The sequence below is a fragment of the Lepeophtheirus salmonis genome, chromosome W, assembly GCF_016086655.4.
Source record: "Lepeophtheirus salmonis chromosome W, UVic_Lsal_1.4, whole genome shotgun sequence".
Lineage (NCBI taxonomy): Eukaryota > Metazoa > Arthropoda > Copepoda > Siphonostomatoida > Caligidae > Lepeophtheirus > Lepeophtheirus salmonis.
Window position 1 is genome coordinate 449,234 of NC_092585.1, and position 25,649 is coordinate 474,882.

A 25,649-nucleotide genomic window follows, 5' to 3' on the forward strand; every position below is an offset into this window, starting at 1 on the left:
AACACCAAGATATATATATGTATTAACAAACATACAAAGCATGCAAGATCGCTGAGAGATCTTGAGTCTAATGTACAACTCAGTATTAAATATGTTATAATCATTTAAATAATTAAAAAATCCAATTTCTGCTCTCGACCACAATACTACATAACCGTAACCCACTGATGTATAATAAAGTCACTAAATTGCCTCTCTGTTTTGCTCTTTTATAGCTGTTGGTAGTGAATATAAAAAGTTATGACAATTAAGCTGCTCTCCTCTTAAAGATTTTTCTAATTGTCAGAATGACCATAGTGGCTGGTCATATTATTTACAACTCTATATCAAAATAATATCATAGATAAATTGGGAAAATATCTTAAGGTCTATAACGAACGATTTCGACGGGATAGAACCATACATTTTTTATTATTTGAAAGCTTCATTTAATGACATTCAATTATTCATAATGAGATCCGCCTCTCTTGATAACCTCGGCCACACAGCGCTGGAAGCTTTGGCAGGCCCGGGCGACTTCGTGCAGATCCATCTTTGTCATTGTACCGGTTCTGGTTTGGCACTGTTAATTTACATTCCCTGGATGGATGGAGTAACCCAAAGAAGAACTTACACCTTCTAACAAGACAGTGCCCCGGCCCACAAGGCCAAAAAAGTGCAGGATGTCTTGGCCACAAAATGTATCACTTTTGGAGCCATTTTTGGTCTGCAAACAGCCTGGACCTGAACCCAAGGGATTTCTATCTTTGGAGATGATCGAGTGTTAGGCCTGTGTAGAGCATAATTCGTCTGTGGAGGCCCTGAGGGAGTCAATTACCCGTACAATGGAACTGGGACTGCACGAGATTGCCTTAGCCTTCCAAAGCTTCCGGCGCCATATGGCCGAGGTTATCAAGAGAGTCGGATCTCATTATGAATAATATAATGTTATTAAATGTAGCTTTCAAATAATAAAAAATGCATGCTTCTACGCAATTTAGTTTATTTGTTATGACCCTTTAAATATTTTCTCAATTTATCTTGACCACCCAGTAGTCAAACAAATACTTGCAAGTATTTTGCAAAAATTATCTATATAAAAAGATGGAGATTAGCGTCTTCCATTCGATGCAGCTTCAGACTTTCTAAACCCTTATAAATCTACCACCACGAATTGAAATAATGTTGATTATTCCCTTCGTTCCACTGATTACACAGGGGAACAATCATTTTGTACAAATGAATTCAAGCCAAAAAAGGAATTTATCTTTGAGTGCATAATCCAAAACTGATCTCAATTTTTCTATCAGTCGTCTGAATTCTGAAATATCTGGGATTTTAGTAATTCGGCACTATTATCGTTCAGTGTCATTTTTACCCCATCCCCAAATCAAAAGTATGATTAATAAAACTTAAGTAAAAGTGTTTTTTATGATTAATCAGTGTTTTACAGATTATTTATCTTGTTCGGAACTCGATATATTTCTATTTTTAGGCTGAAAAATGATGAAAAACGACACTCTTCTTTAGGCCCTTAAAACTGATTCAGAATTCATTGTTTATATTATAGAAAAATAGTCAATATATAATTTAATAAAAAAAGATCTATTTAAAAATATGAATCTCCAAGGATTTTTGTTCCATTTTGTATTTTTTAAGTGATTCCATTTTGAAATATTAAACCTATCTACTCATCGTGAATGGATAAATTTATTGTTTCGATCCTTGTATTTCATTCCCTCTGAAGGAGTCCACTCTACTCCTTTATGAGATCTGGTAGTTTCCCTTTGATGAATTGTCTTCCCGTCATCCCTCGTAGAATTCGGATCTGAATTCGAACATCTTTTGAGATGGATGATTAAGTTAAATATATCTTTCTTCGATTGCCTCGAAATTCCTTTTACATTTCATGACGTCAGGGAATTGGAAATGAAATTGAAAAAAATATGATGATAATGATGACTATTTGCAAGTACACCCCCATAAAAAATAGAACAAAAATCCTTGGAGATGCATATTTTTAAATAGATCATTCTTTAAATTATGCATTGAATATATTTTTATAATATAATCTGGCGTTGTCTTGATTATGTCTTGTTGTCTTCTATTCACCTATGCTGGTCGCTTCTGTTCGATCGTCAGCTTCAAACGGTCGAGTTGTTCACAGTATAAGACAGAATTGAGCAAAAAAAAAAATCGCTAAAAATCACTATTGTGCAACATGAACCGAAAAAGTGTCGGCCCCGTATACATTGCAAAAAATTTTGTTCGTTTTTGACGCGTTTTTTCCCTTTCAGGTTGTAAAAACGTGAAATATGGCGAATTTCTTTCTTTGATACCTCCTTCCTCGACGCACGGCAATTCACAACTGAATCAGCCAAGCACTATATTGTCCTAAAAGTGTTTGTAGTATAGACTCCTTTACAATGCCTTATCCTATGATCCGAAGTGACCAATAATGAAGATTTTAGTTTATTTAAAAAAAAAAGGTTTGAAATACGAAATTACATTTTCCCCAACCTAATTTATTATGTATTAACATGTGCCATCGGTGAACTTTTATATATATATACAAAATGCCAAATAATACGTATGAATTAGTGAACAATCCACGCCTTGCAAAAGTTTTACATACATTCTGTCAAGTATCATCCCTTAAACTGTCCCAGTAGCTGGAAATCAAGGACAAATCAGTGGACTTCTTCAAATGACTGTATTACATTTTTTTTGCGTATTGTAGCTTGTACAATCTTCACATACAAGTTAAAACTTGTACAACATCTATACATTTATTTTGAAGGAGGAATAAATGAATCATCACCCAGTTGTGTAGTAGACCTCTAGTTCAACGAACTATTGACCTAACTAACTATATATAAAAAATAAGAACAAGAATAATAATATGTTTGTATTTAGCACACATCACTTTCTAGCGCATATATTCCGTCCTGTGACGTCAGAGCTGGCAGAGTTTGATCTATTTCTACAATGTTCCTTTATATATATATATATATATAATGATAAATGTAGAAGATTTTGACAAACTTGCAGCCCCTGACGATGTGGAAAAGGCTGAGCCTTCCTTCTCTTTTCTCGTAGCAAGAAAATAAAACAAAGAAGAAGAAATAGGTTTGTTTCTAGAAAAGCAATAATCTTATACCTCTCTTTCTCTGCAGATCTCTACTCTACTCAGTTCAGTCCTGCATATCAGTTTTTAAAACTAATAAAGTTTGTTTTTTGATAACGTCACTCAACTTTTTTTCTTCTTTTGTTAATCAGTTCTAGTACTGACAGTCAGAAAGACTGACAGTCTTAAGAACTGGTCCCAAGGACAGATAGGACCATTCTTAAGACTAGACTAGACCGAATAAATAAGGACCCATGCAACACTAGTTGTGTCGATCCTTATTTATTACTGAAGAATGCAGTCCCGTCTGTTTCAGTCTCGGTTCGGTCCAGTCCTACATATCAGTCCTAAATCTGATAAAGTTAGGTTCATGATGACGTCACTCAACCTTATTTTTCTTTTTTGATTCAGTTTTAGTACTGACAGACCGAAGGAACGACGGTCTTAAGAACCGGTCCCAATGACGGATAGGACTGTTCTTAAGACTAGATTAGACCGAATAAATAAGGACCCTCGCAACTGTAGTTGTGTCGATCCTTATTTAGTACTGAAGAGTGCAGTGCCGTGTGTTCCAGTCTTGGTCCTGTCCATTCCTGCATATAAGTTCTACAACTGATAAAGTCCGTTCCTTGATGACGTCACTCAACCTTATTTCTTATTTTGTTAATAAGTTCTAGTACTCAGAGTCCATCATACCAACAGTCTTAAGGACCGGTCCCATGGACTGATAGGACCACTCTTAAGACTGGACTATGAGGGGGGATGACGTTTTCAATTTAAATTTTGGTCCACGGTCCTGTTAAAGATAAAGCAACACTATTAGACAGTAAACAAACAAGATATTCACAAGGATCAAGGACTTGTAACAATAGAAAATTTACCAAATCGGAAAATAATTTAATTATTTACAATAAATATGTGAGCATTATCATCACCAAACCTCATATATATGTGAAAATACTGACCATTCTGTATTGGCTGTTCACGAAATATAATTGCAGAGTCCAATAGCTCAACCAACAGTTCGGGGTTGGCATGTTAATTTGATATGGACCAATATGGTATTTAAAGGGATGTGACTCCTAGGACTACCTTACCATCCCTCATCAATAAAAAAAATTATATAATGAAAAAAAAAATGGAAAGAAGTGCATTTGTTTTCAAGTTGTTTAAATCAAAAAAATATTTTTTTTTATGTGTGTGTGTGTTTATAGTAAGTTGAACGAACGCTATCTGGGTCACGAGCATCAAGGAAGAAAAAAAAGGGTACGACAACTACACTGTAAAAAAGTTATTTAAAAAAAATTTGTCAAGAAATGGATTTACAAATATTATATATACAAATTCAACCCTTCCAATCCCAGTGTCTTTGTACATAATTTTATATGGGTCATTTTCTGTCAATCCATTGAGATTGGAGAAACTCTTATGCCAAGGGTTTTTTACAGTGATTTTGCTTGCTTGTTTGCCCTCAATTCTCCTTTTTTTCTGCTTTTTTTTGCAATCATGAAACATACATACCGTAAAGAGAGCGACAGAAGAAAAAGCAGGAGAACTCTCCTGCTTTTTTAAAAATTTCGCAGGCGATGAATTCTCTCCACACTCCCTCGTCATCGTGTTTTTTCCCTTAAGGTTTTTCTTTTCCCTTTTTTATTATTTTAATATTGTTTTTATATTTTCCTTGTAAATAAATACATTCATAAATTGTATATTGTATTTAGAGTCGTGATGGTGCCGTCGATATAGCAGTTATAGTCATACTCATATTCCGTTAAGAAACAGTACATAGTTTCATATATTTATATATATCAAAAGTGATCCATAACTGCATGAAGTATATACAATCTTAAAGTTATTTTATTTTCTGTTAAAAAGTGTTAACGATTTATTTTTTTCCATCAAAAAAGGAAAAGGAAGAGTCAATTCCCAAATTAATTTTAACATTATTTCCTACTATAAGATATATACCAATAAGTAAGTTTGATTATATATTTTTTTGAGTCCATTTGAGAATTTTAATTTTTATTTACTCTAATGGGGAAATGTAGGATTTTATTAGTCATTATCATAGTGGAATTAATTGTCATTCTTTTGGACTTACTATTTGTAGTAGTTCGCATTTGATTAATATTAAAAATACAGTTAAACATTGTTGTTCTTAATATTAAGTTTAGGAGAATCTTGGAGCAGAAATAAACACACAAAAAAAAAAACAGCAACAAAAAATTAAATATATATATAATAACGAGGGCAATTAATCATCCCCCTTTATATAAGTGGAGTACAACTTTTCCGCTCCTGCTCCAAGGACGGAACCGTATATCCCTCTCAACTTACTTTATGAAAAGAATACTATCCTTAATGTGTCTGTGTATATTCCATTTTTTCCAGGGATTTTTCCGTCGATCCATTCAACAAAAGATTCAATATCGTCCCTGTACCAAGAATCAACAGTGTAATATCCAACGAATCAATCGAAATCGATGTCAATATTGTAGATTGAAAAAGTGCATTGCATCCGGCATGAGTCGTGATGGTAATTGGTTTTTTTAAATTTTTTTCTGTGCTTTTGAAGTCAGTTGCAGATCTTAACAGAGCCGTAATGACCATCATCCCTTTGCCATCCTTCTTCTATGAAAATTAAATAGTCCAAAACAACTTAAAACAAAGGATTAAAGTAGAGAGGTCGAGATTACTATTATTATTATATATATATAAATGTCAAGGCTTCCAAGAGCCCTTGGACCCTCCTCTTAACTTATCCCTTCAAAGGGAGCAAGAGGTTGTGAGATCCTATTATTATTGTTATTGCAGGTGTATGACTATTATATAATGCCCGTAGCAGAGGGCGGTTGTAAGGGTTGTGGAACTATATTTCCTCTCCCCCCAAAAAAAAAAAAAAAAAGAGCTAAAAATGTAAGATCAAAAAATAAAAAGTAATATTTTTTTAATTATGAAAGCCTCTTTCAAATATGAATGTACACAACCCTGTCCTCAAACACTAAAAGAGAGAGGTTGCGAGTTAATTCTTATTATATATTTATGTATAACCTAACTGTGGCCTTGGATGACTACTCCACTGACCCTGTCTAAATGTCCTTCAAAACAACGAAGGAGATGGGGATAGAGAGGCTTTTATGAACATTTAAAAATACAATATCTGGGACGCACATTTCCCCCTCCTCCCCTATTCTTACTCACTTATTTAATTTGCCAAGGTTGTTCTACTTAGAGGACAATGACTTATAAAAAAAGAGCAAACATTAGGGAAAATAAAAGAGAAAGAACGAACGAAGGAAGAAAAAGAGAAAATATATAATATTTATATTATTAATACTATAAATGAGAATTTGCAAAAAAAAAGAAAAGATTTTTCCTGTCTCCCTCCTTCTGCACATACGTGACGTATGAAGTATGTACAATGTACGTAGTTTTTATTTGTTAAATTAACGATTATAAACCAGAGCTGCGGAGTTGGAGTCGGTGCCTGTTTTGGTGGTGTCAGAGTCAGGAGTCGGAAAATGTGTACCTACTCCGGAGTGTTAGTAAAGTGTTTTTTTAAATGGTTATAAATTATAGGTATTAGGTACTTTTAATTTATGAAACTTGAAAGTTAACTCGTTTATAAGTTTACCCCACAAATTTCAAACGTCTATACAATCACAATTCCCCAACATATCTTAAGTGCAATTTATGATATTGGGCAGAGCATAGCCACCAGCCACGCTAGTTCATTACTATAGTTTATTGAATAGTCAATGTCATCAAAGTAAAGTGAACGTCGCAGTGAGAGGTTGTTTGTATTGTCGTACCTCGGTTACGAGTGCATAAATTATATTCAGAAACTTATAAATGTATTAGCTATAGATTGATTTTGATCCATTTCATTTGTTGTTCATCTTTTTAATATCTTATATTCCAAATATTTTCTTTATAGCTGGCACAATTATTTTTTTACATATAACTAATAACTACCTATAGCTATAAATTAGATTTTTATGGTCCCTAGACTCAAATGACTCAATAGTACTTATTTAAGTTATAAAACCTATTATTAATGATTTTGTGTTGTAGTTGGATCCGGAGTCGGAGTTGGGCATTTTATGCACCGATAAACACACCGTAATCTCTCATTGTATCTGGTAGCCTTTCCTCTATAGAAAAGAGACACACAAAAGGCCCAAAATTCCCTGGAAGTTCGCCATTTTCGCAACTTTTACGACTACTATTCGTAGAACACTTTATCAACAGCGTATACAAAATACATTGGAGTTGTTGATGTTGTTTACAAAATACTCTTGCGTTAATTAAGAGTACTAAATGAAATCGAGGGAATGATGATGTACGTTAGAGTTAGTAGTTGTACGGAATAAGAGAGAGGATCAATGATCTTTATTTATTGAGGAGCAACAGCTTTTCAAATCATTTCATATTATTTTTCTTCCTTTTTCTCTTTCCTCAGACATATCCATCTGTACTTCATGTACTCGCCTTTCCCAAAAGGAAAGGGTGGTGATGCTTTCTTCTTCTCCTGTTTCTTGGGTAGGGGGAGTGAGCAAAGGACGGTATCTCAGAGGACTGAAAAAGCCTTTGCGTGTGTGGTGTAGCATTAATACAAAATGCATTCAGAGAGAAATAATCAAAATAGCATTTCAGCCTTTTGACCTCCAAAAAAGAAAATGTTCAAGGACAATACTCCTTCCTCATGTATCACATACCCTTCATATTTTATATCTTTACAACAGAAGTAATACTCCATTTAATGCTACACGTTTATTTTGACAAAATATTTTATTAAAATCACTATATATAATATTATTGTTCCTTTTTGCTTGCTTGAAGTTCAAGGTCGATTTGTTTTAATACTTTTTATATTATTATGGAACTACCACAACAACATAATCTGCAGTAATATGTTTCCTTCTGCATCATCATTCTTGCTCAACCCCCCTCTAACGCTCCCCTCCATTGTCTTTTTATTACAACATACCATGGTTTAAACAGCAGTTTGGTGCTGTTTATTTTGTAGTAGAGGCCCTAATATTTACCAAGGTTAATAGAAATACAAGGTTAGACTATCATGTAATCGGGCTTGCTGGAATTTTCAATCTGATGTATTCTACCGACAGCTGGGCAAGATAGGCAGATTTTGACAAAACACGCAATCACTTATAGTCTATGACGTCACTATTGTTAGAATTTTCAATTTAATGTATCGTATCGACTGCTAGGTAAGAAAAACAGATTTTGACAAAACACGCAACCACTCATTTACCATGACGTCAATATTAAAAGCGTGGTGGAAGTCAAACATCACTCGAACACGCGTTATGGTATAACCTTGTATTTCTACTAACCTTGATATTTACATATTATTTGATTATATAGATTATAATAGATTTTCTTTCACATTAACTTAATATTTTTTAGTTAGTTTGTTAAATTCCAAGGAGCCGCAGAGCAAGCGACCCCTCTCACGGAAACGGGCCTGCGTATTTTTTGAATTGAATCAAATTCACTTCGCCCTTTGGTAGTAGTACAAATAGTAACTATTATAGTAGTAGTGCCTATCACCGAAGCTGCTGTTTGCGAGCGTGCGCTTCTCTCTATCTCTTTGTTATTTTTTTTCTAATATCATCTCTTATTAACTCTTCATAGTACAATTAAGACTGATGTTGAAGTGTTTAAACTGGTGTGTATATCGTGATATGAATGGACGTGAAGTCGACAGAACTCTATTTATTATTATTATTTGTTTTCTTATCCTCAACACTAATAAATGACCTCACTTATTCATTGATTATAGCACCACCTCCTTATATTCAGATCCATATTTGAGTAGTCTTCAACATAATATAATATATACTCCATTTCACCCAGCATGAGTGGTAGACACGTCAATTCCACTCAGTCATCACCTTCTATCCTTAAGGGTATACTACAAAACGGCTCTGCTTTTAACTATTCAGGTGTGCCATTGGGCTCAAATGTATTTAATGTTAAACATATTTACATGTCTTCTTGTCATTGAAGGATGTTTGTTATTATTGAGTTTTATTTATAGCTGTAAGATTTGGTCGAGTGCCCAAACGGGAAAAGGCCAAGATCTTTTCTGCCATGCAATCATCACGTATGAAAACTCAAGAAGCCAATGTACTCTCAGAAATGAGTGATGACGCCAAAATCATTGAAGAAATCGTTCGAGCTCACTATGATAACTGCGATTACACAAAAAACAAAATGGAGCCATTTCTTGCTAAAGCCAAAGAAAATCCCGTGTACGTTCCTTGTACTGGAATGGTGAGTTATTCTTATTTTCTCTTTTATTTTGTAATATTATTTCACGTATTAAGGAGCCTCATCTTCCTAATTATGGGCAGATCATCCAATAGCCTATGAATCTATGCACACCTTTTTTTAAGTTTCAATTTTAATGCGTCCTTTTAATATAAAGCTATAATTATAATACAGCAAAAATATTTTTTTTTTCTCCAACTATCAAATTACTTTTCTTTTTTTCCTGTTCGTCTTCAAATTTCTTCTTCCTTTTATTCATCAATGTAATTCAATCCAATCTGGATTTTTTTAAATATATATATATTTACTAATAATTACTAATTAATTATAAATTCTACATACATTTTCCACAATTCCACTCCAGTCCAAAGGTACATTGTAAACGAATCTCACATTGCACATGAACACCCAAATCCCTTCAGAGGAATATATTGTGTGTGACCTTTTTTGTTTGGCCATGTGACTCTTTCAATAGTCATTTTTTCCTCCTTGAAACTTTATGTACCAAGGACCAAGGAGGAGATGCACACACACACTCACAACTTCCGACCAACACCCCCCCTTCTTCTTCTCGGAGACCAGAATAGACATTCGAAGCAATTATTTGAATCTTTTTATTTGTATTACTATTATTCAACTACGACTTCCAAGGTTGAGTAAACTAGGAAATGTTTAGCTCATAGTATATGGTATAGTACAACACAATATTACAAAAGTATAAGTTTTAAATCAATGCACTTATCAAATAGTCGGGCACCCAGTTGTTAGTTAGTGAGTAGTCATAGTGGCAATTATTTGTTTTTTTGCACACATTGTGAATGAAGATGACAACTTCAGAGGGGGGTTGTTATTTGACTGCACTGAGCAATTCGTTTATGTGTTGACTATTGATCCAAACACTATTTAAAATTAATAAGATCAACTAACTCTCAAAGAAAAAAATGTATAAAGGAATAATTGTTGTTGATAATGTTTTGGGAGGAACACGATTGTGTTGACAGTGGTTGTCATACCTACTATTAAGAGCTACAGCTGATATTTTGCTGGTTACGATAGTTAGAAGAGGGGGAGTATCATGTATGTATATATGTAGATCCAAGGACAGGGGGAGGAGGATCAACGTTGCAGGCGTTGTGTATATTAATTCAGAGGCAACAACAAACGCCAATCCAAGGTCATTGATTTGATAAAAAGTATATATATATTTATTTATTTACACATATATGTACCTAAAGGTTCTTTAGTTGGCTCCACTTAAGTTGGTGCTTGTTTTTGTTGTTCAAGGAACATTCATGACCTTAGACGCGCGCGTCTTATCTGCAAAATAAAATCCTACCATATCAATTTAACCTTGGTAGAGAATTTGTTATGTTATTATTGTTATGGTCCAAAGGAATAAGTAGGAATGATTCTTTCCTACAGCTGTCCTTGAAGAATAACAACCATCATCCGATTTGTGTTCCTTGGTCTTTTTGTTATATAATATAATAACAAAATAATGTATTTATTTAGGTAGGTAAGCCGTAGAGTGGTTTAATTTTCAACTTTTTTCGAATTTCGAGTACGTCTAGTTCGGAAAAGTTGTCAATTGGTAAGAATCACACCTACGCAAAATGTCATTTTACCATGGTGTCATCTTTAGATAGCACATCTTGATCAAAGTTTGAAATGAGACAAATGTTATTTATTTCGTCAATAAATATTAAAATAACGTTTGCATCATTATTTTGCGTTTAGTAATCATGATTGATACTATTCTAACCTATGCAAAACATTAATAAAGTTTTTTTTCTAAAGCTACTCTATGGAGCAAAAAGAGAGAATAACAGAAGATATTTCTTTTCTGAAAATTTAAAAAAAGGATACACACTAAACTCGGATCATCTTTTTTGTTCCATAAGACAATTTAAAAAAAAAAATGTTTTAACACTTTTTATAGGTTAAAAAAACTTTTATCATAGTTTATTCTAAAAATGCCTTCTTAGTATCTATATTCACTAAGTAAAGAGTTTTTGATAATTTGATCGAGATGTAATTGAGCATAGGTCATTTTTATACCAACTGGCAACTCTTCTGTACTATTCGTAATTGAACTTTGAAAAAAGTTGAAAATCAAAGCCCTCTAAAGTAGGGAGAAAGATTACTGTTGTCTAAAATAAAAGTATTTAGGATTATATAAGGAGTTAAAACAACAATGACGAATATTGTATGAGTGTTACAATACCTGGAAAATGTATGTATTTAAAAGTCACAATTTCATTTAAAGTCCAACGAACTCCTCTATTTGTATAAAAATACCTCATTCTTCTTTTCCTCTTGACTATTGCATCAAGAAGACTTCTCACATTCTTCTCATGTGTATATATTGGAGAGTCAAAGAAGCTTTCCTTCTTCTCCGACTCTCTCAAATAATTATGTAATGAAATCTTGATGATGAAGATTTTAAATAATGATATATTGTACATGTGTAAGAGCAAGGAACTTTGAAAAACAGAGAAATGTCAGCTTTTCAAGGCCAATTTCCCTCTCTCTCTCTCTCTTACTCTGTAAACAAGTTATGTTCCCCTTGTTATTTCGTAAGGATTGATGACTCCAGTAAGTTTTTCCTGTCCATAAGGCGGTTTTGTTTTTCAAGTTTTTCGAATTTCGATTATGGTTAGTGCGGAAAAGTTGTGATATGGTATGAAAAGTACCTATGCAAAATTTTCGATGTCATCTTTTTGATAAACAAACCGCCCTATATTGTACAATCTATAAACAAATATTTTTTCTTCTTCTATATAATATACTATTCACCCATTAGTAGGCCCCTTTAATACGACGATTTATTGCAACAACAGCGCAAAATAGGTCTACATCGACCTTGAATCACTATAATACAATCAGCCTAAATAGTATTTTCTTTTTTTACATATAAATAGACATGTCCAATGAAAGGAAGACCAGAAGACTCCTTCCTTGACCAATTTTCAGAACGGTTTATGGACCACGTTCGCCAAGTTTGTACCTTTGCCAAGCGGATCCCTGGATTCGAGTGTTTACACAATGATGATAAAGTCACGCTACTAAAGTCCTGTGTCTTTGAAGTACTGCTTGTCAGACTCTCTGGCCTTTTCGACAATCTGGTAATGTATATATACTATTATTTATAATAGAGAAAATGTATAGATGTTATACTTTTTGAAGGTCAAGGAATGACAAAGGGGGGAATATTTAAAAATAACAACATATTTCACAGACATCTTCCTTCGTTATATAATGTATCATGTGTATATTTGAAAGTACAAACGAATAACTTTTTTTTCTCCTCTACAGTCTTTGGTATGCTTAAATGGAGACATTATACGTAAAGAAACCATTAACCAATTGGCAGCTGGTAATGCCAAATTTTTAATGGACTCTGTTTTTGAATTGGCTCAAAGACTTAATCAATTCAATCTCTCAGATGCTGAGATTGGTATATTCTGTTCTGTTGTCATCATTACACCTGGTAATGCTCTCATTAATTCGTGTATTCACGTACTTTAATTAGCTGATTACTTACTCTCTCTTTTTGTTTTGTTTTCTCTTATAGATCGTCCTGGACTTAGAAATCCGGAATTGGTCCAGAAAATACAAAATAAATTAAAGAATATTTTGAATAACATTCTGATTCCACAACATTCCGATAGCCCAGGAATTTTTTCTGAACTTTTATCCATGGTTCATGATCTTCGAACTCTGAATACGCTTCACACTGAAAAGTTTTTAAAACAGTGCAAAATCGATAGATCCGACATGGGGGGTTCATCTGAAGGCTCAACACTCCAGAAACATTTATTACACGGATCCAAAGGACAACTTTATCCCCATCAACATCATTGGAATGGAGGATCCCATTCCCAATTAGATCGAGAGTCTCTAGGAGGTGGTAGCCCACATTCTTCTTCTGATGCACATTCCGAACACGATCGCAGAAGTCCTATTGGCTCAGTGTCTAGCTCTGAGTCAGGATGCTCCTCAGAAGTGTCTAGACTCACTGTGCTAGATTTAAAGGTCAATAATAGTGTTCTACTTAATGCTCTTTCACTTGGAAGTCGCTTTCGACTTCCAAGTGAGGTGGCAGAGTCTGAGTTCAATAATTACCAACATCCTTGTCATCAAACATCATCCCCTCCCAGCAGTGGCGGCTGTAACAGTAACACTGCCGCCAACGCTAAAAACCATATAATTAATAATAATAACGATCACCACTATCCCAATAATAACGCCAGCACCCACCATCAGATTCAGACCCCATCAAGTGCTAATCCACTAGTAGTGGCATCATCAAAATGTCCTTTTAAGACCTCCAAGTTGGACTCCCCCAGCGATTCTGGTATTGATTCTCCCAAGAATCTAGGAACAAGTATATGTTCCAGCCCGCGATCATTTGTTGAAGAGGACAAACACTTACATAAAGATGAAGAAGAGAATGAGACTCTAGTTGTTGAATCATCCCCTCCCCCACAGCCACAGTCTTCACATGTCTCAGAGGAACAGCATCCTCTCCTGAAAAGGGCTCTTCAACAACCACCTCAGGCGTATAATGGAGTCCCTCCCTTAACAAGCAACGCCATTTCGTATTTCCAAGATGAAGTTTACAAACCTCATAAAAAATTTAGACGATACAATTTAAGCAATAGCACTGCGGTACCGAGGATTTATTTACATCATGGTGGTCCACTGGGGAATGAGGACTGTTACCCAACGAGTAGTAGTAGCAATGGCAGCTCTACGACAAAAAGTTTTGTTCTCAGAAAAGGAGGCGACTCCATACTGGCACATACTCTTCTCTCCTGTGAGTCGTCAAAGGCTAATTTGATTCCAAAGCTGGAAAAAGGTTGCAGTAGTTCGATTAATAATAATAACAATAGCGGGAATAGCAGTACAATATCCACGCCGCTCCTTGCTTCCACGTTGAGTAAGGCTACGCCCATGGCAAGTGATCAATGTAAAAGGAATGAAATGCTGGCTAGTATCATACTGGACAGACAATACTATCCTTCAGTACCACATAAGGGACTCCTGATGTGTGCCCCCTCAACAACCACATCCACAAACACCACCATTCGATCTCCTCCTCAACATCCACTTCTGGAGTGTTGTTGCTTTCGGGGCAATCCTATTCCTCCAATTCCTCAACATCGTCACCTGACGTGTTGAGCACTAAGATTGCTTCGGATCCACAGCCCCTTAATCTATCTACTGGTACTCCTCCGCCATATCCAGCGACTCAGCAACACGATATATCTACTGAAGCTTGAATCCCTATTTCTCTCTCTGTTGTTTTCAATAATAATCATGTGATTATACTTCGTCAATATTCTACTAAATTAAATAATATTATTTTAATATTTTGTTCGGCAATTCATTCTGGAAATCAACAGACCCCGTACCCCCTTCTTTCTCTTCTTTCTGCTATCTCTCTAATGCCCTCCCCCATCATTGAGCTAACTTCACCTTATTATTATTAATATAACATATTTACAAACTTCGTGATTGTCGTCAATTCCCAGAAAGTATTAAACTGTCTCGATCCTTCCTTCAAGGGATTTCATATAAATAAATAAACACATACATACATACATCTGCGTATGTCTTTTTTTTTTTTATCTCGAAAAAATATATATATATAGCTATAATAATAAGTATCTGCAAATAACAATATGCACATTTGAAATATATATTTTTGAAAAACTCATATATTTTTTGTCAAAAATCTTTTTCCCCCATATTAATTATTTCAACTGCATATTTATAACTATTTATATATATATACATATTTACAATATAAATCATTGTCCCCCCCGCACCCTCTTTTACCCTCTGATCGCATTCATAGTACTTTTTTTCGTTTAAATATATTTGTTCTATGAACCACAGGAGAATTACTTGTTGTACTTTTTTTCCTTATTCTGTTCTTTTTTTTTTAATTTCACATAAATTAGAACCAAAATGGGCATTATCGTTTACTATTATTATTTAGTTGTTTTTGCGTATCAAGTCGCAAATTTTATATTTGCCAGAATATCTATATATTAAAAAAAAAATTTATCTTTTCAAATAAATGCGCGTCTTGTGGTAATTCTTTGTGATCAGTTTATTTAATAAAAAAATTATTTTATGTTAAAAAAGTATTATTATAAAATCATAATAGTTTTTTTTTGTGTTTAATAAAACAAAACCAAGATATATATAGATTATTTTTTTTTTTCACTTTACTTAGTTACAGTGTACGAGCTAAAATCGTGGACTGAATTTGAATGTTTCTGGATTACTATAGGGTGAATATTTTAAAATAGTAGGTTGCATTATAAAAGTAAGGACTACTCTGGTTAATAAACAAATAAAAAAGCTTACAAATATCTACAGTTGTCTTCGTGGAGGCCAAAAGGCAAAGGGTGTCTGATTTGTTCCTTGTCCAAGTAAGTGTTGAGGAGATCATGAAGGTCGTAGGGTGCTCTCGGGGTCTTGTTTACAAGATTCAAAACATTGTTGCTTCTGGTCAGAGTCTTGAGAGGTCTCCAAGCAGCGGATGACTTGAGTAGCAGTATCTATGGAACGAGTCATGTCCCCATAATAATAACAATACCGGGATTACTATATGATTTGCAGGTATGCTAAAAAAATAATAAGTAAACGAGAATCAATATGGTCACCCTGAAAATTTGAAGAATATTTGGGACTACAGCGGCTTAGCTCTCATGGCATTCTATTAAATTAGATGCAATCAGCTATGACACGAAGAAAATGAATACAAACTCCGTATCTAGCAATTTGGAATCAGGAATAACAACGATATTGACCCCCAATTCTACTCCTAGTCCAACAAGGACTAACACTTATAACTACTCAACAAATCATCAATGTTACTCTTCGTCTGTCACACATTAGTGATTACTTTATACTTATATGACCTCTATTTAAGAATATATGGAGAATGATAACAACTTTTGAAAATAAAAAAGACCTTTTCCGGATGCAACTACAGAAAGTGGGTTCCCTCTTCCATTATCATAAATGTTTCATTACGGTATTGAACACTAACACTTAAATATACTGTGTATTTTGTTTCAGCTGTTAGGGGTTCTACTTTGTTTCTCCATAGCAGTATATCCTGTATCACTAAACACATTAAAATTGGCATTTATCCCATTCGAAGTTACCTCGTTAGAGTTGACATATTTTAAGGAAAAAAAGAGCGCAAGAAAAAGACAGGAGCGGGAAATATGGTACTACTGAATGAAGATCCTTGTTATTATGACCTGTTATCTGGTATATGATATTGAGGGGAGAAAATGAATTACTATTACGAAGAGGAAAACTTTCTACATTGAAAATAGCTATAGTGCAGGCAAAGTTTGTAATTATATTTAAATCATATATATTTATATATTCATATTTGAATATGCATTTTTAGTATTTTTTGGTAATCTGCAAGATATCAGATGAAAGAGCAAGATAGCAGGTAAGGAGTATTATAGGTTGGTGAAAAAGTAATTTAATATTTTTAGCTTTATTTCAATGTTTTGTATGAAGTGTTACAATCATCCGATTTCTGGCAAATATGGCCTGTTCTGTACGATAACATGTTGCCAACGAGAATCCTACTTCATAATGCTCTTTTTGTAGAAGCCCTTGTTCCTATTGGTAAAAAAACTAGGACAACCAATTTTCACAGGCCTCTATTGAGGCCCAATTTGTAGCCCCAAGCGCGTTGGACATAGACAGGAACAGGATGTAGTTACTTGGTGCCAGGTCATGACTGTAGAACATCCTATCTGAGGTCCCGGTGCTTCAAAGATGTATGCGGCCTGGTGTTGTCTTTATCAAACACGATTCATTACCTATTTGAGTTTCTTTTTGTATCCAGCCTTCTGCAAATGGTTTAAATGGTTGTATGATCGATGTTCAGTTCCTGGGCAATGTTACGACTACTAACATGATGGTCTCTCTCGAGATTTTCTATGATTTTATCTAGATTTTCGACGATAGGTCTTCAGTGCATGGTGCATCATTCACCTCCACGACACCAGAACAAAATTGCTCGAACAACTGTTGTGCAACACGAACCGAAAGGTAATTTGCCCCGTATACATCACAAATTTTCTTAGTAGCTTTTGACGCGTTTTTCCCTTTCAAGTAGTAAAAAAGTAAAATTTGGCTAATTTCTTCATTTGATACTTCGATTAGACTAGACGCACGATAATTTACAACTGAACCGGCATATGCAACACTGTATAAAAAGTGTTTGTAGTATACAATCACACATTTACAACACCTTATCGTATGATCCGATGTGACCAATAGTGAGCAAGATATACTTAGTATAAAAAAAGGGTGGGAAATACAAATTACTTTTTCCCCAACCTACTATATAACAACTCCTCATTGTTACTCTCCGTTTTTCATAAGCAACACTCACACCTAATTGCTCAATATTTGGATTTTATCTTCTCCAGAATGAAAGGATAACTCAAGTTAACAAAAACAAAAATTCAATTACAATTTTTAATTCAATTTACTAGACACGTTGGTCACGAATCTGTAAATACATAGTGAGGGATCCAAAATAAGAGAACGAAATTTGAATCAAAATATAAAGTTTAAAAATCGAAATTTCCTAAGGTATATGGAGAAAACGACTGTTAATGATATTATAAATGAGATACAAATAGAAAATATAGACAGTGCAACATCAAAATATAAAACACATATACATTCGGAAATTTTATGAAGACCTTTTTATATCCAGAGTAAAACCAATAAAAGATACTTTATCTAACCAAAAAAAAAAATTCTAACGAAGATAAAAAAAGTCTCTCATGTCGTTTTATACTATCTGAAATCTGGCGTTACATTGACAAAAAACTTAAATCTGACAAATCTCCAGGTCTTTCTGGATTTACATCCGAATTTTATAAACAATTCCCAGAACTATCTAAATATATAGCTCTACTTTTTAATAGGGCATTTTTTGGGAAAAATTTTACAAGAGAGCAAAAACTTGGACTCATAATATTATTTCCTAAGGTTGGAAATGATAAAACAAAAATAAAAAACTGAAGGCCTAATTTGTTGAAACTGAATATTAAATTTATTCTGAGTGTTTAACTCTATTAATTAGATCTATAAATCCAATATTCCTAATATTTGTTTCTATTACAGTGATTACAGCAATGGCTAAACGTATTAATTCTTCGCTCCATCCTTGATGTCTTCTTCATCTTTTGGGTCTTCAACAGGTGCTCTATTTTTTCCTTTCATCCATGTAACATAAAATTGATAATGTTGGATCTCCATTCCTATCTTTTGGACTTTCAGGTTTTCCATTTGATTAAGATAATATTTATTGAATATTCTTGGGAGTAAATGACGATCAGTGACGACTTCAAACTTTGGTAATCCACTCAGGTAAATGTAAAATATCTTTAATATTATCCTCGCCTGGGAATAAACTAACTCCGATTTGAATTCATTCTTTGTCATATTTCAGAAACAGCTCCCTTTAGAGTTTTCATAGAACTAATCTCATAACCAGTGAGTTTAACTTGGTTAAGTCAACTATTAATCTCACTCTACCATTCTGTACAATAACTATGGGGTGGCACTATTTTATATTATTTATATGCATGCATGTTGAGAGATAAACATATCATCTTGGCCAATATCTTTGACAAAATACATGATCTCCTTGTACTAACGATTTCTGAGTCTAAATATCAATTCAACACCTCTTACTATTTCCAATCTCGAGCCGTTCACACCGACAATTTTGGGGGTGGCTGATCAGTTCTCTGGTTTGCTTGATGGTAAGTCTAAGTCTTTATAAACTCATAGGCCTGCAATAGAAGCCATTGCACTACTATCGCATACTGCAATTTAGTTTCCCACGAATTCTCCCCTGGCATCCAATATGTCAATTGGGAGTTTTTTCATTTCACAAACACGAACAGAATTTATTATTAAGACTGAACTTATATTTTTAGCTCTACAAACTCTTGCATAATGTCCTTTTTTCTTTCAGTTCCGGCCTCCATTGCAGGACACGGTCTTTCAAATTGATGAGGAGCCTTGAAACCACACTTTCCATATAGGTTTTCTTCACCCCTCGCCCATGATCTCCCACGACTTTTATTCCTCCTTCTACAATGACCTCCACTATTATCGTCAGCTCTCTAAATTCGATTTAAACCCTTTAAAACTAGATGGTTCAAACAGTCTCGATTCCTCTTGGCCGTTTCAACGGTCCTACAAAGGTAATAGTTTCTTTCAGATTGAGCTGCGGGTTTTTTTCTAAAAGTTTTTGACGAACATCTTCATCTTTGACTCCACAGGTGATCAGAGGGGCCAACCAATCTTCTGATTTCATCTCGCAAATAACGGTCTCTTTTCCTAACATTTTTAACTCACAATAAAATTTATCAATTGTTTCAAAATTTGCTTGTTGATATTAGATAGTACTTACTAACATGTTAATATTTGTTTGTTTACGTTGCATCAATTTGTATCTTGCTACTGCAATCTGTTTTTTAGCTATCAAATATTTACTAACGTCTTCAATAACCTCCTGTAAGCCTTTAGAAGTGTCTGATGGAATTACGACAATTTGCCATATCATGATAAGGAATCCAGGTCCAAAAGTAGCTATTTGCTCTTTTGTCGTTTATTCTTTCAGATGGGTTAACTTGACATAATTATCCCACATTTCAATCCATTTCAAGAACTCTAAGTATTTGATGCCTTCTTCGATTTGGCTTGGATATTTGGGTGACTTTGGCTCTGTAGCTTTTCCGGCACTGACAACGAGGTGGAAGAGATATAATATAACACACTTTGCCTTTTGGTTATTGCTCCGACATTTTTACACTTAGAGACATGGGATAACAACAAAACTTGTTTCTTTTTTTCTGCTGTTGTTTGGTTGTGTAATGAACCCTCATAATTAATAATAACGGGGGATACAATTGTAATTAAATGCTTTTGGAAGTTTTGAGTTCCTACACTGTAGATAAAATGTCCATGACGACAGCTGTGTTGCATAAATAATATTTTTACAACTCATAAATCAGGTGGATAGGGCAGAAAATCAGTCCATAGATTGTGACCAAAAAAATCGTCTATATATTGAGACAAAAAAAAACGATCCACGATTTATAAATGATTAATGATCGGTCTATGGTCTGGTTCGAAATATCAGTCCAAAGGGGGAAGGAGAAAAGGATATAAACAAGGACATTTGGTGGAATTATTCCGATGTCGATCCCCAATACTACTCTGAGTCCAACAAGGACTATTAATTATAACTCTGCAAAAAATCTTTAGGGTTAAGCTCTGTCTTTTATGAGCACACGCGAATGTTCAATCAGGTTTTAAATATAAGTGAATCGATTTAGGAAAGGATGTTCACTACTCAGGAATTGAATAATAATGACAACTGCTAAGGAAAAGAAAATTAATTATTCAGATTACCAATTCCAAAAAAAACAAAAACAGGCCAGCTAAAAAGTACACAGGATTTTCCTCACTCATTATAATTTATATCCCGGTCTATGCCAGTAAGAAAAATAACATAGTGACGATATAAGAAAAGCGACATCTTGCGAAAAAATGTTAAAACGCTGCACCATTGTATCTTTTCAAGCTAACGGTCGCGTTTCGGTACTTTATTTTAATGCTTTAGAGGAAACTAGTGCTGTGTCGGTCTTTATTTAGGAGTGAAGACTGTCTCGTCCAGTTTCGGTCCGGTCCAGTTCAGTACTAAAATCTTGTCGTTGATGACGTCACTCAACATTATCAATTTTATTTTCTAATTAGTTCTAGTAATGACAGATCTAAGGACCTGCCCTAAAACTGGACTGGACCGAATAAATAAGGAGCAACACAACGCTGGATGAAACTATAAATCAACACCTTCAAATTGAGAGACAGGGTTTGATATGAGCAAGAGTTTAAGAGCCTGATGAAACTTAGAGCAATACCAGGTAGTCATCTTAGTTGAATAATAATTTTATTGGGACTGTTTAACATCTGGCACGACTTCTCTGCAGATGTACAACGCTGGTATTGTTGCAAAACTCAATAGGATTTTAAACGATAATTATGACTGAAAACATTTTGAAACGTGAAAAATGCAAGATCAAAGCAAAGTACTGGGTGGTCCATTGAAATATGAACACTTACTAATTCAATATTTAGTTAAAGGTTAAGTAATTGAAATTAATTCATATTTCGTTATATTAAAGCATAAACAATTAGTTGCAAAATTAAACAAAGCTGAGTTTCATATCTTACTTTCAAGTCGAGAAAAGGACACTTGAACTTGATCAACGAATTTTGATTTGCACACTCCAAGCAATTGGGCGTCTCCAGGACCACCGTCTACTCTGTCAGCAAGACAAAAAACGTTGGAGAGAAAGTAGGCTCTATCAAAAAGGCCAAACTTGACCCGAAGGAGTTGAAGAAAACAGGCAAGATCAATCCCTTCAAGTCCATGAGGGCCCATGCAAGAGATATCGGGTTTTCACACCAGCAAAAAAAAATCTCACTTTCTAAAATATTTTTAACGATATACTAAAAAAGAATAATTTAAATATGACACAAAAGAATGATATGATTGAAAACATAAAAATTGCATTCTTTGTTTAATCATACATGTACTCCAAAGCGTCCCCTTTCTACATTTTCTAAAATATTTCTAACAATAAACTAAAAAATATAACTTTGTCGTTCAATACTTTGTAAAAACCCACCGCCGTCTCTTCCCTGACCATCAAGGACCCTAGTTATTATAAATTACTCAATGGCCTATCAATTTTTCTATTATACTTAGAGGGCTCTGTTAAATGTACCTTTGTTGTGCAATGACCCTTGTTGCAGCTTCTCCACAACCGAAAGGTTCAGTTGTTTTTAAATAATATAATCAATATAATATGCCAAACAGGTGAGCAATTTGAATGAACGTGATAAAATGTGCGCATATCAGGATTACTACAGCAACAAGTAATGATTTAATAAAAATTTACATAAGAATCATTGATCCTATTTCATAATATTCCAACTACACAGTTGTATATTTTATATATATTTATTATTTTCTTCAAAACTTCAAAAACAAGTCAATTTTCAGTTTCTTAAGAAGAAATGCCACAAGAAATGCTTTTTGGAAAAAAAAAAATGACGACGCAACATCTGGACCGGAGTATTTTCAATTTCCAGGACATTTTATTACATCCGTTTTGCAAAAATGAACCAGTAATCGAGTGTTATTTTTTCGACATCATTATTCTTCATAACTTTTGCAAGTACGAAAAAAATATTGGCAGGTTTTTGTTTCTTTTACATTTCCAATAAATGCTATTAACTATTTTTGTGCAAAATTAATGCAAAATAGTTTTTTGCAATTTTCTTCGCTAATTTCGATTTGAGAATTTTTTGAAATAAATAAAAAATGGACTTCTCATTTAGACAATTTTTTAGATGCATATATGTTGGTATGTTATTTGAAGTTTATAACACAATATATATTTTTTAATATTCATAATAATAATATACTAAGGTTAGAAGGGGCAATAATAAGAGTATTTTTTTTGGGGGGGGGGATTCATATTTATAATTATCAGGATCTTTTTCGACAACAACAAATGCTCATATTATAATTATTAGTATAGAAGTATTTTCGGAATATTTTTTTAAATTTTCTCAATTAATTAGAGCATTTTCAATGTGATTTCCCTCTCCCTCCTTAGCCCGAGCAACGCCAGTTAATCCTAAGCTAGTATAGGTATATTTTTGAATATTTAAATCTAATAGATACCGGGTTTTTTTTCCCTTAAAAAAAATAATAATCCACAAATGGCCATTTATGTTATAAATAAAGTTGATAATATTGTAGAGAAAAACCCGTGCAAGGAGAAGGGGGGAAAAATACATATGGTATCATTGTTTAAAATACTGATGTGATTATCATCTGCCTGCTTTATTATGATTTTTGAGGGTATAACAAATGTATTTATAAGCAAAATGTTTAATGAAGATATACTACGTATAATTGACTTCGACGCTTTTTATCCGTTACAGTAGATTTGAAAACGTCACACTCCATGAAATTGTAATTCTTATTCTCAGAATAATAGCTAATGAAACGACAAAGTAGAGTATTTCGAAATATATTTGAAGTTCAAAGTTTAAAAAAGAAGGCTTTAATTAAATATAATCTACTTACTAAAAAATAAACCATTAAACATTTAAGTTAAATATACAAAATTAAACAATTATAATCAATAAATTATAAAAACAGAATATTGAAATAATAGATTGATCCAAATAATATTTTCTTGTTCTGACACCGGAATCCAGTTAAATATGTCATAACTTTAAGTTGTTAAACACTAGCCAGAGTGGAGTTTAATCAAAAAAGACAATCACCCTTTTTTCCTAATGTGGAAGTTGATATATACAATTGTGCACAGGATAGATATATCTCTATCGATGAGATCTAAATAATTATTAATAATAAAGTAAATGTCAAAATCATAAAATTAGACAATAAATATACTAATCAAAAAATGTTAGAAATAAATTCATTGTAAAGATTTAGAGCAAAACCTAATTATGTAGTAATGTCCGGCGATATTACTCCTTATTAAGAGCATCAAAAAAAGATATTTTCCCCGTTACTTATGCTTATATAACAACATATTATTATCATGAAGAATATACACAATTGCTAATTATAATGCAACACCCAATGTAACTACCCCCGTTGTTGTGACCATTTAAACAGTTGTTTTTGCCTTTTATGAGTTTTCTGAACACCATTTCTGGGAGCCTATCAACCATACCTTAAGTGATAAAAAAAGTAATATTTATTGACTATGTAATATTGGAAAACCTAATTATCATACTCAAGTCTTTAAGCAAAGAAAGTAGTCTCAGACAAACTAATTGCAAACCATCCAAAGCTACTACCCCCGTTGTTGTGACCATTTAAGCAGTTGCTTTTGCTATTTAATGAGTTGTGTATCATAATTCTTGATATGTTTAGCTAAAATAGAATCATATTTTAGGGTTAGATTTAAAAAATATTGAATACTTACTGTTAGATAGTACAAAATTCAGAGTTCCATTTCGATATTAGTAAATATTTATACTTTTTACTGATAACTTGATCGTCATTTGGTGTGCATGACTCAAAACATTTTTATATGTATTTCTATAAATGACATTAGTACCAACATCCTCCATTAATTTAATGATGGTTCCTCGTGAAGGGGTAGGTTTACCCGTGTATTTCTCCATAAATTACATAGTCAATAAATTTTCCTTTTTTATCACTTAAGGTTGATAGGCTCCAAGAAATGGTGTTCAGAAAACTCATAAAAGGCAAAAACAACTACTTAAATGGTCACAACAACGGGGGTAGTTACATTGGGTGTAGCATTATAATTATCAATTGTGTGTATTCTTCATGATAATAGTATGTTGTTACACAAGCATAAATAACCGGGGAAAATCTTTTTTTGATGCACTTAATAAGGAGTAATATCGCCGACAATACAACATAATTAGCTTTTGCTCTAAATCTTTAAGATGGATTTATTTGTAACATTTTTTTTTTAGTATATTTATTTTTTAATTTTATGATTTTTGACATTTACTTTATTATTAATAGTTAGTTAGATCTCATCGGTAGAGATATATCTATCCTGTGCACAATTGTATATATCAACTTCCACATGAATAAGAGGGGTGATTATCTTTTTGATTAAACTCCACGTCTCGATTGTGTTTTGTAGCCTAAAGTTATGACATATTTAACTGGATTCCGGTGTCAGAACAAGAAAATATTATTTGGATCAATCTATTATTTCAATATTCTGTTTTTATAATTTATTGATTATAATTGTTTAATTTTGTATATTTAACTTAAATGTTTGATGGTATATTTGTTATTTTGTAGATTATATTTAATAAAAGCCTTTTTTTTAAACTTGGAACTTCAAATATATTTCGAAATACTCTTACGTTGTCGTTTCATTAGTTATTATTCTGAGAATATGGTTAATAATGAATTACAATTTCATGGAGTGTGACGTTTTCAAATCTACTGTAACGGATAAAAACCGTCTAAGCCAATTATACATAGTACATCTTCATTAAACATTTTGCTAATAAATACATTCGTTATACCCTCAAAAATCATAATAAAGCAGGCAACTGATAA

General features: G+C 33.3%; 1 protein-coding gene and 2 long non-coding RNA genes across 3 annotated transcripts in view; 1 reads left to right on the top strand and 2 right to left on the bottom strand.

The window, feature by feature from the left end:
- The window catches only part of LOC121127669 (ecdysone-inducible protein E75), a 29,602-nt gene extending 14,296 nt beyond the window's left edge, over positions 1-15,306 (top strand). Inside the window, 6 exon segments of the mRNA XM_040723095.2 lie at positions 5,498-5,642; positions 9,171-9,406; positions 12,325-12,528; positions 12,719-12,893; positions 12,978-14,504; positions 14,507-15,306. Coding sequence (XP_040579029.2) covers positions 5,498-5,642; positions 9,171-9,406; positions 12,325-12,528; positions 12,719-12,893; positions 12,978-14,504; positions 14,507-14,688 — 2,469 coding nt within the window. The 3' untranslated portion in view covers positions 14,689-15,306.
- LOC139907403 (uncharacterized) overlaps positions 1-25,649 on the bottom strand; it is a 205,477-nt gene that overhangs the window by 10,576 nt on the left and 169,252 nt on the right. The gene's annotated exons all lie outside the window — the stretch shown is intronic.
- LOC139907405 (uncharacterized) lies at positions 7,879-12,208 on the bottom strand. Its single transcript, XR_011783992.1, has 2 exons — positions 9,746-12,208; positions 7,879-9,681 (listed from the first exon to the last, which is right to left on the bottom strand). It is a non-coding gene; the product is annotated as an uncharacterized lncRNA (long non-coding RNA).